The sequence below is a fragment of the Sebastes umbrosus genome, chromosome 14, assembly GCF_015220745.1.
Source record: "Sebastes umbrosus isolate fSebUmb1 chromosome 14, fSebUmb1.pri, whole genome shotgun sequence".
NCBI classification, from domain to species: Eukaryota; Metazoa; Chordata; class Actinopteri; order Perciformes; family Sebastidae; genus Sebastes; species Sebastes umbrosus.
Genome location: NC_051282.1, coordinates 28,386,195 through 28,400,912, shown reverse-complemented (window position 1 = coordinate 28,400,912; position 14,718 = coordinate 28,386,195). Strand labels below are relative to the sequence as shown.

Sequence of the window (14,718 nt, the reverse complement as noted above, 5' to 3'; positions counted from 1 at the left end):
CGCCATATTGGCAGCCATCTTTGTCAAGTTTGACTGACCTGCACAGGTGAGAGCTCTGGCTGTTTGTGGCCACCTGGTGGATGCATGGAAGCAATTACACCAACAAACCTTATTTAATTATATTCAGCTAGTTTAGACAAATCTATGGATACCTCATTGACCACTGTGGGGCCTAATATTCTCCATTTATCTGCCTGTTTTGCATGAAGCTCTTCAGTCGTATATCAATATTGATTGGTTTTCATTGTGTTTATTACTATTTCAATGTTTTGGGGAGATTTGTAACATGGCTATATGGCTATAAATAGTGTTTTGAAGTAAAACTACCACACTGTTAAGAATTTCCCAGTAAAATAACAGTAAAGAACTGGCAGCAGGGTTGCCTTTATATTACTGTAAAATTAACAATGTTATACTGTCGCTGAAATTTACAGCTTTGTACTGTTAATGAAAAATACAGTTTGAACAGTTTTTATAAATTAATTTCACAGTATGTTATTTATTTTATTTATTGTATTTATTTTATTTTAAAGTTATTTTATTTTATTTTACAGTTATTTTACAGGTTGTTTTTTTTTACAGTTAATTTACTCTTTAAAGATACATTATATAGCTGTTTTTCACCTTTCTTTTACATTATATTACTGATTTGTTTTAATGCACTATTTAGGTTGTATTTTTTACATACATTTTAATAAACATTATTTTTTGCCCATAGATAAATAGACTTAGCAGGTTACAGACATAGGAATAGTCACACTAAATAGTTGCTAATTGCAGCGCACGCATTCGAGAACTCTTTGTAAAAAGTGTTCTAGAATGTTCGATAAGATACATTGTTAAGAATTTCCCTTTAAAATAACAGTAAAGAACTGGCAGCAGGGTTGCTCTTTATGTTACTGTAAAATCAACATTATTATACTGTCGCTGAAATTTACAGCTTTGTACTGTTAATGAAAAATACAGTTTGAACTGGGTTGTTTTTTTACAGTTAATTTGCTGTTTAAAGATACATTATATAGCTGTTTTTCTACCTTTCTTTTACATTATCTTACTGATTTGTTTTAATGCACTATTTATGTTTTACATACATTTTAATAACATTATTTTTGCCTAGACGAATAGACTTAGCAGGTTACAGACATAGGAATAGTCGCACTAAATACAATTAAAGGCACTTGTTAGGAAAAAGGCTATATTAAACTTGTTGACACTTTTCCCAAAATGTGTGTCTCTAGCTGGCTACAAGCACAGAATGCAAACCAGAACAACATGTGAATGAAGAACAATAAAGCTAATTCACAGATTTTACAATCATGTACAATGTATGAAGAGTAGTAGAAGACATTCAGTTGCATCATTAGCCATGGGATCTTGGTTATGTACGTAGATACTGCCTGGATTATATACTAGGCGAGGATAAAAAAAATTATATTTTCCTTTATTGCATCTCCATTTACTCTGGAATGGTAGTATAAATATGTTTACTTACAGTGGATTCATATTCTTCAGATTCTTACCTTTCAAAGGAGACCAGATGTTTGCATATAATCCTTATGGTTGAAGAGCTCTTCCTGATTCATTTTGGGTAAAAACAACAAAAAATAAATGAATGGATGCATACAGTACAAACTGTGTGACTACTATAACAGTAAAAAATAGGAGAAAAATTATCTTCATGTCTTCAAAAGTAGGGTAACTGATTAGTAATATTATGGTAATATTATTGATATGAATGCATTTCAATTAAATTTATAGGGCTGTCCCAAATAAAAAATGTTGTACTTCGAAGCCTTGGTGAGAAATATTTGAAGATATTTGAAGCTTTCAGACAGCGCCGCTGCCGCTCTACACATAACAAACAGCGATATCCATAATGTTGAATATGAATAATGTTGTGGGATTATTCATTATTTCATGGGCTATTTCGGAATTTATACTTTATTATTACATATATATATACATATATATATATATAAAAAAAACAAGGTTGACTACTACGGCAATGGTCGAAGCTTCGGGTCAGCCCTATTAATTTAATAAATTATTTTGATCATCTTTCTATATTAATCCTGATATCTGTGTGTTTAATTCACAAACTACAAAACAATACACAGACTTTAAGCTATTACTTGAGCCGTGTTTAATGATGAAACGTATTCTGTAAATCCCAGCATTGTTTTACTTGGTGTCAGATCACAATCACAAGTCATTTATTGTCAGAAAAGGCATTTTTATAAATCTTGGTACGTTTTGTTGTTGCAGTAAAACATTTCCTAGAGATGTTTCTCCAAAGTATGCCTGTGTTTTTATTATTATACCAAGAATAAGAATAGGCTCTTTTTTTTCTCTGAGATGTGTACAGTAATACATCGACATGTCATAGAGATAAAACAGCAACGTAGTACATTCAGTGATGACTGGTCAGAACCCCTTTAAATAGGAGTAGTCGGTGATTAGGCTCGTGACTTACGGTGCCTGTGCAGACAATGTGATTCCAATGAGTTGAATAAAATTCATGAGCACACACACACACTCACACACACACACAGTTCGATTACTTTCCCATCGTGCATCTCTGACTTTGCTCATTTCAACGCAGCCACCCCAATCTTCAAAACTCTGCAGGCATTTCCAGCAAGCAGCTGCACATGATAACTAATAGGGGAGGAAAGGAGCAGTTATGAATGTCATTTGCAGAGACTGCTTGCTGAGTGAGAGAGCGAGAGACCACAAGAGAGAGAGAGGGTGAGAGAGAGAGAGAGGGGGGGTTGATTGAAGGTCTTAATGTTACATTTTAGCAGCAATTTGAAGATGTTTTCAGCCCCAGGAGTGTCACTCAGAAGCCTCAGAGTGGAGACCGTCTTTACATCTGGGATTTGCAAATCACAGAGGCAAGACGCAGATCTCTATATATCCCCGTGTGAAGCTTAAATTGTCCCTTTTCCTCTCCAATCTCTCCTGTATTTATTCCTCTGAAGAGTCCCAGCTTTACTTTTCTTCCCCTTTTTCTCCCCATGATGACTGCTATAATTAAAGAGACTGGTCAGAGGAGGGGGGGGGGCCTCTACGGCAACTCATTACCAGATGTTTAGAGGTCACTCCAGTTTATACACACACACACGCACACACATTGAACAATTTCACACTGCTGAGTGAGAAAAAAAAACTCCAGATACATTCATGTGGACTGATTCTTAGTGTTGATAGTGCGTTTTTCATTCATTTTTAAGTGAAACGCTGGAGGGGAAAGAAAAACAAAGCACTGTGCTGACGATTTTTCACAACCGTGTCTAAACACGGTTCAACACAGAAGACAAAACTTCAAGTAGAACACGAGGCTGTCCATTTTTTCTGTCAGGATAAAAACTTTCTTTGGCAGACAGCGCTGTTCATATCCATCCGATACCTCGCACAGGTCAAATGAACGTTTGTGTTATCAGAAGGAAACATCCTACCCCTTTTTAACAGAGAGAAATGATGTTCCTGTTCATAATCTGATGATGAGGAGAAATAAGCACAGCCCTATCATGATGTGAGTGTTTGTCATGTAAACACATTCTTACCTCTGTTTTGGGCTCGAGTGTTTTCCAACAAACATGCCCTCTATATGTCAAGAATCGCTCATGCAAGGATATAATATTGCTAAATATTTTTGTTAGAAACGTAAAACATTCACTTTGTTTGTTAAAATGAAAATTAAAACAAAACTTAAAAAGTACCAGTAATTGGTTATAGGTTTCTTTGTTAACACAGAGGGGGTTTCGTGTTAAAAACCGTCCTGCTCAGACTTGAGATATGCACACGTAATTTGATATTCGCACAAATATTCCATTGTGAGAACACGGCAACATTTTTTAAAAGTTCAAGTTCAGGTCCTGTGAATGAATCTCCAGTTTCATTTGACCCGCCGGTCAGAGTCTGCACGATTTTAGGCCGGTTGCCTCAGACCCTGATGTGACCCATGCCCACAGAGACCCTGGAAGTTTGCCAAGCCAGCAGCAGACTCGAAACCTGAAGTAGCTCCAGACCAACGCAGCGCCCGGTGATTGTCCATTCTGCTCTGACGAGGAAAGAGCAGCAAACCGTCCTCATCATCGCGGATTCATGTGTGACGCTGAATAACATTCTGGTAAGGCAGTGTTTCACTTTGCACCACATGATGACGATCCTCAGTGAGATAGGGAAACTAGAAGCAGGGACTTTTGGGGGGAAGAGGAGTCAGAGGGTGGCAAGTATTTCAGGAACCAGATGGATCCAAACCTTTGCTGCACTAACATGAGCCAAGACCAGCAAAGCTCCCCTTAGCCTCCGCAGTCAGGACTGTTTCCGGAAGGTGAAAATATCCCGGGCTTTAGAGCCTTTCTTGCCGTTCGGTGGAGGCGTGGGGGCGGTGTTGGGCGAGGGCGTGGCTGACAGGGAGGGTGAGGAGGGCCGGGGGGTGGAGGTGCCTCCATAGGGGCAGCTCTGGGAGTCGGGGTGTTCACCAGAACACTCCACAGTGGGGATGTAGCGGCTGTCCCACATCCCCGGGCCACACAGTTTACAAAGGTCGTGCAGGCTGCATGGGATTCTGGGTAGCAGGCGGAACTGGTAGAGAAGGCTGCGGGCCTGGAAGAGCAGAGTGGCAAGATGAACTAAAATATGTAAAAGAAGAGTGAAAGGACGAATGCAAAGCAGTTTGTTGCAGATATCAAACACATTAGAATAAATTACTAGCCTGGACTCTGGTAGCAAAACAATGTCAAGGTCAGCACTGCGGCGTGGTACCTGCAGCTAAAAAAAGCCGGCGTGCATCGGATGCAAAATCTCAGGCAACAACAACAACAGGAGTTACGCCAGCTGCATGCTAACACGAGCTCTCTGCCTGTGGTGGTTGCAGCAGCACGAACACAGCATCCATAAACATGAGGGCTCAGGCTCTGACACGGTAGCAGAGATGCAGATCATAAATCGTCTGCATGGCACGGCAGCATCCCGTTTAGCACCTCAAGGCCTCTTTGGGCAGGTTATAGTGTGTCAGAGCTGAGAGGGGCTACTTGATGCAAACACAACACCGATTTGAATTAAATACAATGCAGCGGTCTGTTGACGAATTATGAGAATGATGATAAACCAAAAGATTTTGCAAGATTTCCCTTTTTTTAAGTGGGGACTCTTCCTCATGAATGAATCCGTTAGTGTGTGGTATGCTGCTGTTTTGGCCAAATCGTTGCTCTCCACACACTATAGGATCAAAACTGTTAAATTTAACACAACATATCGTTATGTGTGGGCTTGCTCACATTTTCAACATCTGTTAATATTTGATATATCTTTTACTGTGGGCCAGCCTTAACTAAACTAAAATGAATTTGAAAAGTCAAAACTAAAATAAAACAAAAAATAATAAAAAAATTCAAAACTGTTACACAGGTGACGTGAAGGCAAGAACACCTGCTGCGTTTACCGCTGCGTACCTTCCGTAGCACCAGCTCTCCGTTCATGTGCATGGAGAGGTTGCTGAAGTGGAGCAACATTTGGTCGGTGGCGAGCTGCTGTTCTGTCACGTCCTCCCCGTAGAGAACAATGATGGCCACACACAGGAACAGGTGGAAATAGTCGGTCTATGAAGAGAGGGGAGAAGAGGTTAGTGATACGGGCGAGAATCACCAGAGGCCCCGCGATGCAATATCATCAAGATACTTAAGTCACGATACCATCTTATTGTGATTTTAAACATTTTGCGATACGCTGAGATATATTGCGATTCAACTGCAAATTATGCAGTTTGTCAACATCTGTTTGATCTAATAAGATACAGTTTTCACTCTGTTCATCTCAGAGTTTGCATTCACATATCTTGAGGTCAGAGGTCAAGGAACACCTTTGAAAATGGCCATGCCAGTTTTTCCAAAATGTAGCGTAACTTTGGAGAGCTATTTAGCATTCTTCCCGACAAGGTAACATGATATTGGTGACAATCGATTCTTTAGGTTTTCTAGTTTCATATGATACCAGTTTCTTCACCCTTTCTTCAAGACTGAGTCCGCTACAACCTCTGAAAGACAGAATAGCGGCCGTCAGATTGTTAAGAGGTTAATAGTTTATTGGTTAAAGATCTGTGTATTGATACACTACTGCCACGCAAAATATCGCGATACTACGCTGTAGTAATTTTTCCCCCACCCCTAGTTAGTGAGCAGGTCACTACTGGGAGACAAATGCAGGAATATTTGCTAAACCTAATGACAACATGATCTCAGATATCTGTATTTAGTTCTTCCCTCGCTGCAGAGTAGTACAATCTGAAGGTTACCACAGAAGAAGGAAAGACAAAGAACAGAGGGCAAATTATGACGGTATAGTATTTAGAAAGTTCAAAGATGGGAAGTGAATTAAAGGTAAAAAAAAAAATTAAAAACTCCATGTGGATGAGTAATACTTTGTGTCTCGGTTTCATTTCAGGTGAACAGAGCAGTCGAGAACAATCTGTTGTGACACAATATCACTTGAAGCCTCCAAATTCACAGAAAAATCAGATATCACTCAGAAATTCTGGTCCATCTGGTGTGTGATATTCAACCGTCTAAACCGAGGTTTCACTATGCTATCTCCTCCATCAGCGCCCGCAGCTGAAGATCAGAACATCTAGCAGGGAGTCTGAACAGATGGCATGAAGCAGGATATCTCTTTTAATATTTTGTTTCATATCTGAGATCTTTAAACTAGTGCACATGTAAGACCTACATGTACTTTTTACTATATACATTTATAAAGCTGTGATGCTTTAAGGAAGCATTGAAATTAGGGCTGTCAAAGTTAACGCGATAATAACGCAACTGATATTTCAGAGGTTGCAGCGGGCTCAGTTTTAAAGCGAGAGTGAAGATACTGGTATCATATGAAACTAGAAAACCTAAAGAATCCAACCATGGTACCAACCATGTCATACTAGCTTGGCGTCAAAAAACTGTCATGGCCATTTTCAAAGGGGTTCCTTGACCTCTGACCTCCAGATATGTGGATGTAAATGGGTTCTATGGGTACCCACGAGTCTCCCCTTTACAGACATGCCCACTTTATGATAATCACATGCAGTTTGGGGCAAGTCATAGTCACAATGACAGATATTGTCCAGAAACCCTCACAGGTACTGCACCTGTGAGGGTTTCTGGACAATATCTGTCATTGTTTTGAGTTGTTAATTGATTTCCAATAATAAATATATACATACATTTGCATAAAGCAGCATATTTGCCCACTCCCATGTTGATGAGAGTATTAAATACTTGACAAATCTCCCTTTAAGGTACATTTTGAACAGCCCTAATATCAATTCAAAATGAACTAAATCAAAATGTGGGGTTTTATGATGTGTTGAATCTTTACTGAAAGGATCACCGTTGAATTAAACCATTAAACCCCTTCAGGACCAAGACGTAATATGACATTTTATAAGTATTTAGGAGGATTACAATAGTCTGTGGTGACGGGCTTTAAAGGGATAACATGGACTTTTTTTTTTTATTGCAGAAAATGTTAACCGCACATTTCTGTATGCTTCTAGAAAAACCAAAAAATGCTGCGCTGTAGTGAAACAGAACAGAGTCAAGCGCCTCTGTGCATCGTTCATGCACTACTTGTGTATGCAAAGGAGGCGTTCGGACTTTGCCCCGACCTGGTAGTGTGCCCAGCAGGCCTCCCACATGCGCAGGGCCTCGGTGTCGGGGAACTCTCGTTTGAAGCAGAGCAGGATCCAGCGGTGGCAGAAGAGCAGCTGGAGGCCGTCCTCGCCCAGCCTGGTCAGGTGCTGGTGGAGGCGGGGCAGCATGAGACGCAGCAGCTCCCGCAGGTACATCTGGAGGCGGAGGCAAAGGCGGAGAGGGAGCACACTGTCTTACAAACACAATCTAACATTTTCTAGTGACAGTTTAGTTTTCTTAGGCCGGGATTAGGCTTCTCCGCTCTGCACGTACGCTCACTCTGACACATTTGTGTGCGTTTCTTTTATGCTTGCTTGGACTGGGGGTATGTGTTCATGTTTAGGTAACCGCAATGTGCAATCAATTTCACCCCGGTGACAGTGTCACATTTATTAACATAAATGGACCGGACAATGACGAGACGGGCAACGATATTAAGTGTCTTGAAGAGGAATTTATTTCCCTGTGGTCTACTAGAAGATCACTTGATGTTGGATCAACGAATCAGCTCGCTTGATGCACTACCCGTTGTTGAGATTCGCGAGGTGTAGGCATCAGATCCTCTGCGAACCTTTGCAACCTACATAACATCACACAACACCTTTTGCAAAGATGTTCAGGGTAATTTTTTGTTTGTTTGTGTGGGTGCAGTCCGACTACGTTGGAAGAAACATGCTTATAGCTGTTTCAAGCGGACGACGGTGGAATGAAAAGCCGCCGTCATAGAAAGGAGGGCGTAACGCCGCAGACATTTTCTCTTCTGGAAGGCATTCATAGTGTTGCACTTGGTTGTACACCACAGACTGTATAAAAGAAGTGGACATAGTCACCGTGACGTCACCCATTTTTGAAGCCATGAGTTCGGCATTTTGGCTGTCGCCATCTTGATTTTTTGCAACCAGAGGGTGGAACTAAGTACAACCGAACGCTGAATAAGACATTTTTAGGCGACCAAAAACACACAGTGAAAGGGTTCAGGTTGTAAGACAAAAACAACTCCCAGACCGGACAATGCCGTGGTAGCGACCTGCCAATCACAAGGTAGCCACGCCCTGAAGCATCCCCTGCTTTATGGTCTATCTGACTCTAAATGGGACCATAATTTACTAAATGAACATCATGCTGTATTGAAGAAGACTTGAAACTAGAGATTGAGACCATAAACTCATGTTTACAATGTTTACTGAGGTAATAAATCAAGTGAGAAGTAGGCTCATTTTCTCATAGACTTCTATACAATCTGACTTCTTGTTGCAACCAGAGGAGTCGCCCCCTGCTGGATGTTAGAAAGAATGCAAGTTTAAGGCACTTCAGCATTGGCTTCACTTCTCAGACACTGGAGTTGCCTGCTGGTTGTACATGTGAAAAGTGACAGAAATTGTTGACTCAAGAATGAAAAAAGCTCCGCTCATTTTCTCCGCATAGTTGACCAATCACAACATGAAGTGGGTGTGAATGATTGTCGGACACAACCCCCATAATGCCGATGGGGGAAATGTGAGCTATTCGACCATGGGACTACACTTCTGATGGAGTATACTGCCGCCTTCATGTGCATCGCCGCAGAAGCATAATTCCAGCTTTTTTTTCTACTTCTATGCTACAACCTGACATTTGCGTCAAAGTCACCCTACCAGCTGTCTCTCCATGTCTTCGTCGCGCGGCGAGCTGATGAAGATGGTGTTCTCCATGAGGCCGACGAAGCACCAGAAGGTGTCGCTTTCGTCCTGGATCTCAGTGAGCAGGGGGGCCACCAGGTCAGACATGCCCTGGCAGTAGCCCATATCTGGATTAAACACTGCATAGTTGAGCAGAATCCGCCTGGGTCAAGAAGAACAGAAAACAGAACATCTAATACAATATAGCAACAGAGTGACATAAACAGATTTCTTTTTTTTTTTATTTTGGAGTCTCTCATATAGAAATGTTCACGACCCCGCAGCCCAGCCAAACCACTAAAAAGTACGGTCCCGCCCAAACACTGAATGATCCAACATGTGTTTCAGCATTGCTGGTAATGCCCAGAAAAACATGACAAGCCCTGCTTAAGCGGTTGCTATGCCAACTCCTCTGGTAACCAGGGAGCTAATTAATGATCTTTCTTTTCTTTTCGCTTTATTATATATATTTATATATATATATATATATATATATATATGGGTACTACTTTGAAGTAAACTTCCCTGGCAGTCCCCGTGCATTAGAAAGGATTGTAAAACAAAGGGAAAACCCTGAGGACTTTCTTCATTGTTATCGGTGAAATATTAACAGTAAAAATAGATGTCATTTGGAGGAGGATGGAGGAGTGTTTGGGGAAGCAGACTTTGCAGTGGTTATGTGCATCTTCAGATCAAAATGCATGCTTAAACCTAATGACCCAGTGAAAGTTATCTGTGACACATCGGTACAACAGATGAGAGATAACCGAGGAAGCAGCGCTGCCCCAGACGCAGCAGAAGATATAATACCAAGACAAATACCAGGAGCCTCGATGAGAGTCACTAAACTAATATGCTATTTAAATCCTCCTGCTCCTCGTTTAGAAAGCCATTAGCTCTGAGTATGCATCAAAAGTGCTCCGACGGCTTAGTCAGAGTCAATAAAGCATGAAACTCATTTGCGGCTCCCCCGGGGTTCAGAATATGAAATGAATAGGTACGCCGGTGCGTTGGGCTGAGGAATGGGAATGATAAGGATGGATTGAGAGAGAAGGTGAAGGGGCGAAAGAGACAGAGATAGAGATCAGGAGTGGAGAGAGAAAAAAGAGGAAGAAGGAAGGAAACGAAGAGAAGTGGTCTGACCTCATGATCTCCACATTGGGGTTGTTCTCTCCTCTGAAGAAGTGGTTGCTGCGGTCTGTTCTCACCACGTCTTTATCCACCGTGAACTGGACCTTTCTCCAGAACTCGCTGTGCTCCTCCGGGCTCATGGACAACCTGAAAAATACGCCAAGCGGAAATGGAAAAGTTGAGATATGTGCAAAAAAGAAACCGCAGCTGTTTTCTTAAAGGTTCAATGTGTAGGATCTGGCGACATCTAGTGGTGAGGTTGCAGATTGCAACCAACAGAAACTTCTCCCGTGTGCCAAACGTGTAGGAGAACTACGGTGGCCAACACGAAAACAAATGGCCAGTAGTCGTGTTTCCATTCACATATATTTATGTGCATTTTGTAACAGCAAAATTTGATAAAACTTCTGCAATTACGCCCCCTTAAGGTGGATCTTTCCTTTATTGTAAAAGAGTTGACGCAGTAAATGGGATATGGAAACACCTTTGCCAAAGAGATTCTGACGTAGCGAACATTTAACTCACATGACTGACCAGCTGTTTCCGCTGCCGGCGTCTTTTCGGATATTCCCGTAACGTGCAAATGTTTGTCTTTGCCTCCGGACAACATGAAACATGGCTAATACTTGCTAACATGAAAGAACAATTAAAACTTTCCCAATTTAAACAAATTCCTGAAGATTTTTTTATCTCATAGAAGGTCAGATGGCCAAGCCAACTTGTTTTGTTTCCGGTTCACAACCTCTTCCTCTACTCTATTGGTGGATTACAGCCATGCGTAGCCTATAGCACCAACTTCTGACCAAACTACGCCAACAAGCCGAGTTTATTCACTCCAAACCAGATCAAATTTTCATATCTTTTTTTGCAACATTTCAAAAGTTTGCTTAAAATTGGCTTGACAGTTGAATGGAAACACAGTGAGTGTGTTTGGTTTGTCCGTCCTGAGCTACTGTAGAAACATGGCGAGGTGATTATACACTAAAGAAAACATACTTATAAATATTACATTTCTGCCAATAGATCCCCCTAAATGTTGCACACTGTTCCTTTAAACAAGACTAGTTTCCAGAGTCTATCACGATAGATTGAAAAATCCAAGAACAAGAATGTTTAAGAAAGTTTTTACTGCTCAATCTCTGAGGAAATTAAGGTAATTAGGATAAAAAAAAATACAGTGTTATCAAATAATCTTTACCTCAGATGTTACTCTGGTGTAAAACGCTAATGGCCAGCTGCAAATGAATTATAAAATGTGTGGGTGGGCAAGCAGTGGACTGACGGGGTATTTCACCACCAAGTGCTCCACTGAGGATAATACCACGACCATAAAACCCCCCATCCATCCCTCCAAATGTTAGGGACTATATTAGCAATGTACTCTGTGTATGGCACTAATGTACCCTAGTCCTAACAAGCAGAGGGGATTTAATTAACACTGTTTGTTTTCCATGTGGCCCCAGCAGGAATAGTGAGCGCACACCTGATGCAACGCCACGCAACTGTTTAGTTTCAGTGTTTGTGTGGTTGGACCCTCCCCGGACACCTTTCTTATCTCTCTTTCTCTCTCTCTGGAGGATGCTACTCAGGAGTTCACTGCATGTTTTTCATCACTTTATTATATGTCTGAGGCTGGTATGGTTAAGCAAAAATATAGCTGTGTTTACACAGGAATATTAAATAGGAACATAATTGTTTTAGACACTACCATAGCCCTGGACTCATTTATATTCATTTATTAAATGTTTATTCTCATAGGGACAAGTATTTGTTTATCATCATTTATAGACTTAGTTAGTTTGCAATGTCCGACCATAGACGGGCCTTTAAAATACACAAATCTCAACAAGGAAATACACACAAAAAAGCACAATGACAGATCAGATCATTCACGTGACTGACTCCTCTTTGAACGACGTTTAAACACGGCTGAAACAATTAGTCGATCAACAGAAAATTCATCATTTTCTCATCATTATTTTGATAATTGATAAATAATTTCAGGTATTATTCAAGCAAACATTTTTTGGCTCCAGCTTCTTCTCCAATGTGGGAATTTGCTGCTTTCTGTCTTTTTTATATCTTTGGATTTTTTTGACAGTTGGTCGGACAAAACAAGACATTTTTAAAGACATCTCCTCGGACATTTTTTTAACTACAGACTTAACAATTAAAGGAACAGCGTGTAGCATTTAGAGGGATCTATTGGCAAAAATGGAATATAATATTAATAGTTTTCTTCAATGTATAATCACCTGAAAATAAGAATCATTGTGTTTTCGGTAGCTTAGAATGAGCCGTTTATATCTACACACGGGAGAAGTTTCAGTTGGTTGTAATCTGCAACCTCACTGCTAGATGCCGCCAAATCCTACACACTACACCTTTAATTGAATGTTCGGAAGAAATAAGTGACGATGAAAAACATTGTTTGCTGCAGCTCTGGTCTGAATATGTGTGACCAAAGAACGTTACAGACAGAGAGAAGTGAACTTCCTCTTTTCTTCCACAAATCAGCGTTCTCTTGAATTTGAGTCACTGATGCATCAGAAATGAAACATAACCACTTCCTCTTCAAACCAGCTAGAGAGAACATGTTCTTATATTAAGCATGCAGCTTGTTACAGGATAAATTCTAACTCTATTACTAACAAAACTTGCAAACAAACCATAAATATAACCAGCAGTGTTTGAGTGCAAGAAAGATTATCTGAAGGCCAGAAAATATGGATATTCTTCATGCATTACCTGGATTCATGCATTAAAAGTTACCCAAACAACTGTGTACTTTGTGATGAAGAAATCCAGCTCATGTATGACAGTATGAATTATATAGATTTTTTTTTATGATTTCTCTGTGTGTATGTGGGTTTTGTTTAGCTTTTTGTGTTCTTAATTATTGTGGAAAACCAATAAATATATTCAACTAAAGAAAAAAAAAGGAAGATGATCTCATCAATGATTATTATAATAATAATCGCAGACTATTTTGATAATTGATTAATTGTAGAAAAGCAAGTAATTTTCAAGCAAAAATGTCAGAAAAGGCTGTTTTCAGCCTCTCAAATATGGAGATTACCTGCTTTTCTCTGTTTTACATCATATTAAACTGGATATCTTTGTGTTTTGGACAAGACCTTTAAAGACCTTGGACAATTTCCACCATTTTCTGACATTTTATAGACCAAACAATTAATCTGTTGACCTCCGTCTGCAGTTGTGACAGCTGCATTGCTTCCCTGTGCAGCTGCTCAGCTATCACAGCTAAGGGAAAGACACCAGGTTAGGAGACAAGGAACAAAAACCACAGACGTGTCTTCTTGCTGCTAATGATCAACCAGTGGCCCCGGAGGCTGCTCTTGTCAAATGCTCTTTAAAGGAATCCACATCAGAGTCAGAACAAGGGCTCTAATTACCCGACTTCGATAAGACCGTCTCAAAATGTTAATAGGCCACACAGATGTGACAGTGTCCAATTATCATATTCATTACAGACGGAGCGGTGGAACGTGTGGAAATATGTGCACACTAAACCTTTTGGTTGATGGGTGGAGACAAATAGAGACTCAGGGCTGTGTGTGTGTGTGTGTGTGTGTGTGTGTGTGTGTTTTTTCCATCTGATGAGAGAGTATGATCTGATAAGCGCTGACATGTTTTCTCTCCAGAGACCTTTTATTTCACACCCGGCACCTCCCCTTAACACTTCCCTGATTGTGCCTATTGATTGCTCAGCGCCGCAGCGATGAGAAGCCACAACAGACTCACATATGGTTTTAATGTTTGACTGACTGAGCGCTTGGCAGCCGATACTGCAGCCATGCGACAGTTTATCTGCCGTTTCACGGTGTCAAGAGCGCTGCTGGGTCTTTAAATGAATTGATTTCCGTGGCGCCAAATAAACCTTAAAAAAAATGACTTTCACTTCGTGGCACAGATGTTATCAGCAGCCAGGAAATCAAACAAACAAACAAACAAACAAACATATATCTATTTCTTCCGCCCACCTCCTCTGCTGGATGTCGTGATAGTGGGTGCGTTTCTGCAGCCTCCAGGCCTCCCTCTCTTGAGAGGTGGAGTCGTAGTTGTAGTAGTGCAGCAGGAAGGGCCACACCTCGCCACGGATGGATGGGTCGATACCGCCGAAGAAGATGGCCTGGCGGAGAGAGGGAGGTGAACAAACAGGGTGAGCACTAAAGGGTTAAACAGAGGGCACGCAGCAGTCAGGGATCACTTCTGTTGTGAGA

At 40.8% G+C, this 14,718-nt stretch overlaps 1 protein-coding gene across 4 annotated transcripts in view; it reads right to left on the bottom strand.

The window, feature by feature from the left end:
* Positions 1 to 2,119: 2,119 nt before the first annotated feature.
* Positions 2,120 to 14,718, bottom strand: part of tbc1d16 (TBC1 domain family, member 16) — a 36,682-nt gene continuing 24,083 nt past the window's right edge. For 3 of the 4 annotated variants that reach the window (XM_037793005.1, XM_037793004.1, XM_037793003.1), the window contains 6 exons: positions 14,479 to 14,627; positions 10,487 to 10,621; positions 9,320 to 9,506; positions 7,661 to 7,840; positions 5,460 to 5,606; positions 2,120 to 4,637 (listed from right to left, as the gene is read on the bottom strand). In XM_037793005.1, the coding sequence (XP_037648933.1) occupies positions 4,305 to 4,637; positions 5,460 to 5,606; positions 7,661 to 7,840; positions 9,320 to 9,506; positions 10,487 to 10,621; positions 14,479 to 14,627 (1,131 nt within the window). In that variant the 3' untranslated portion in view covers positions 2,120 to 4,304. The remainder of the gene's footprint in view (positions 4,638 to 5,459; positions 5,607 to 7,660; positions 7,841 to 9,319; positions 9,507 to 10,486; positions 10,622 to 14,478; positions 14,628 to 14,718) is intronic. The other variant, XM_037793006.1, reaches the window with a different exon arrangement.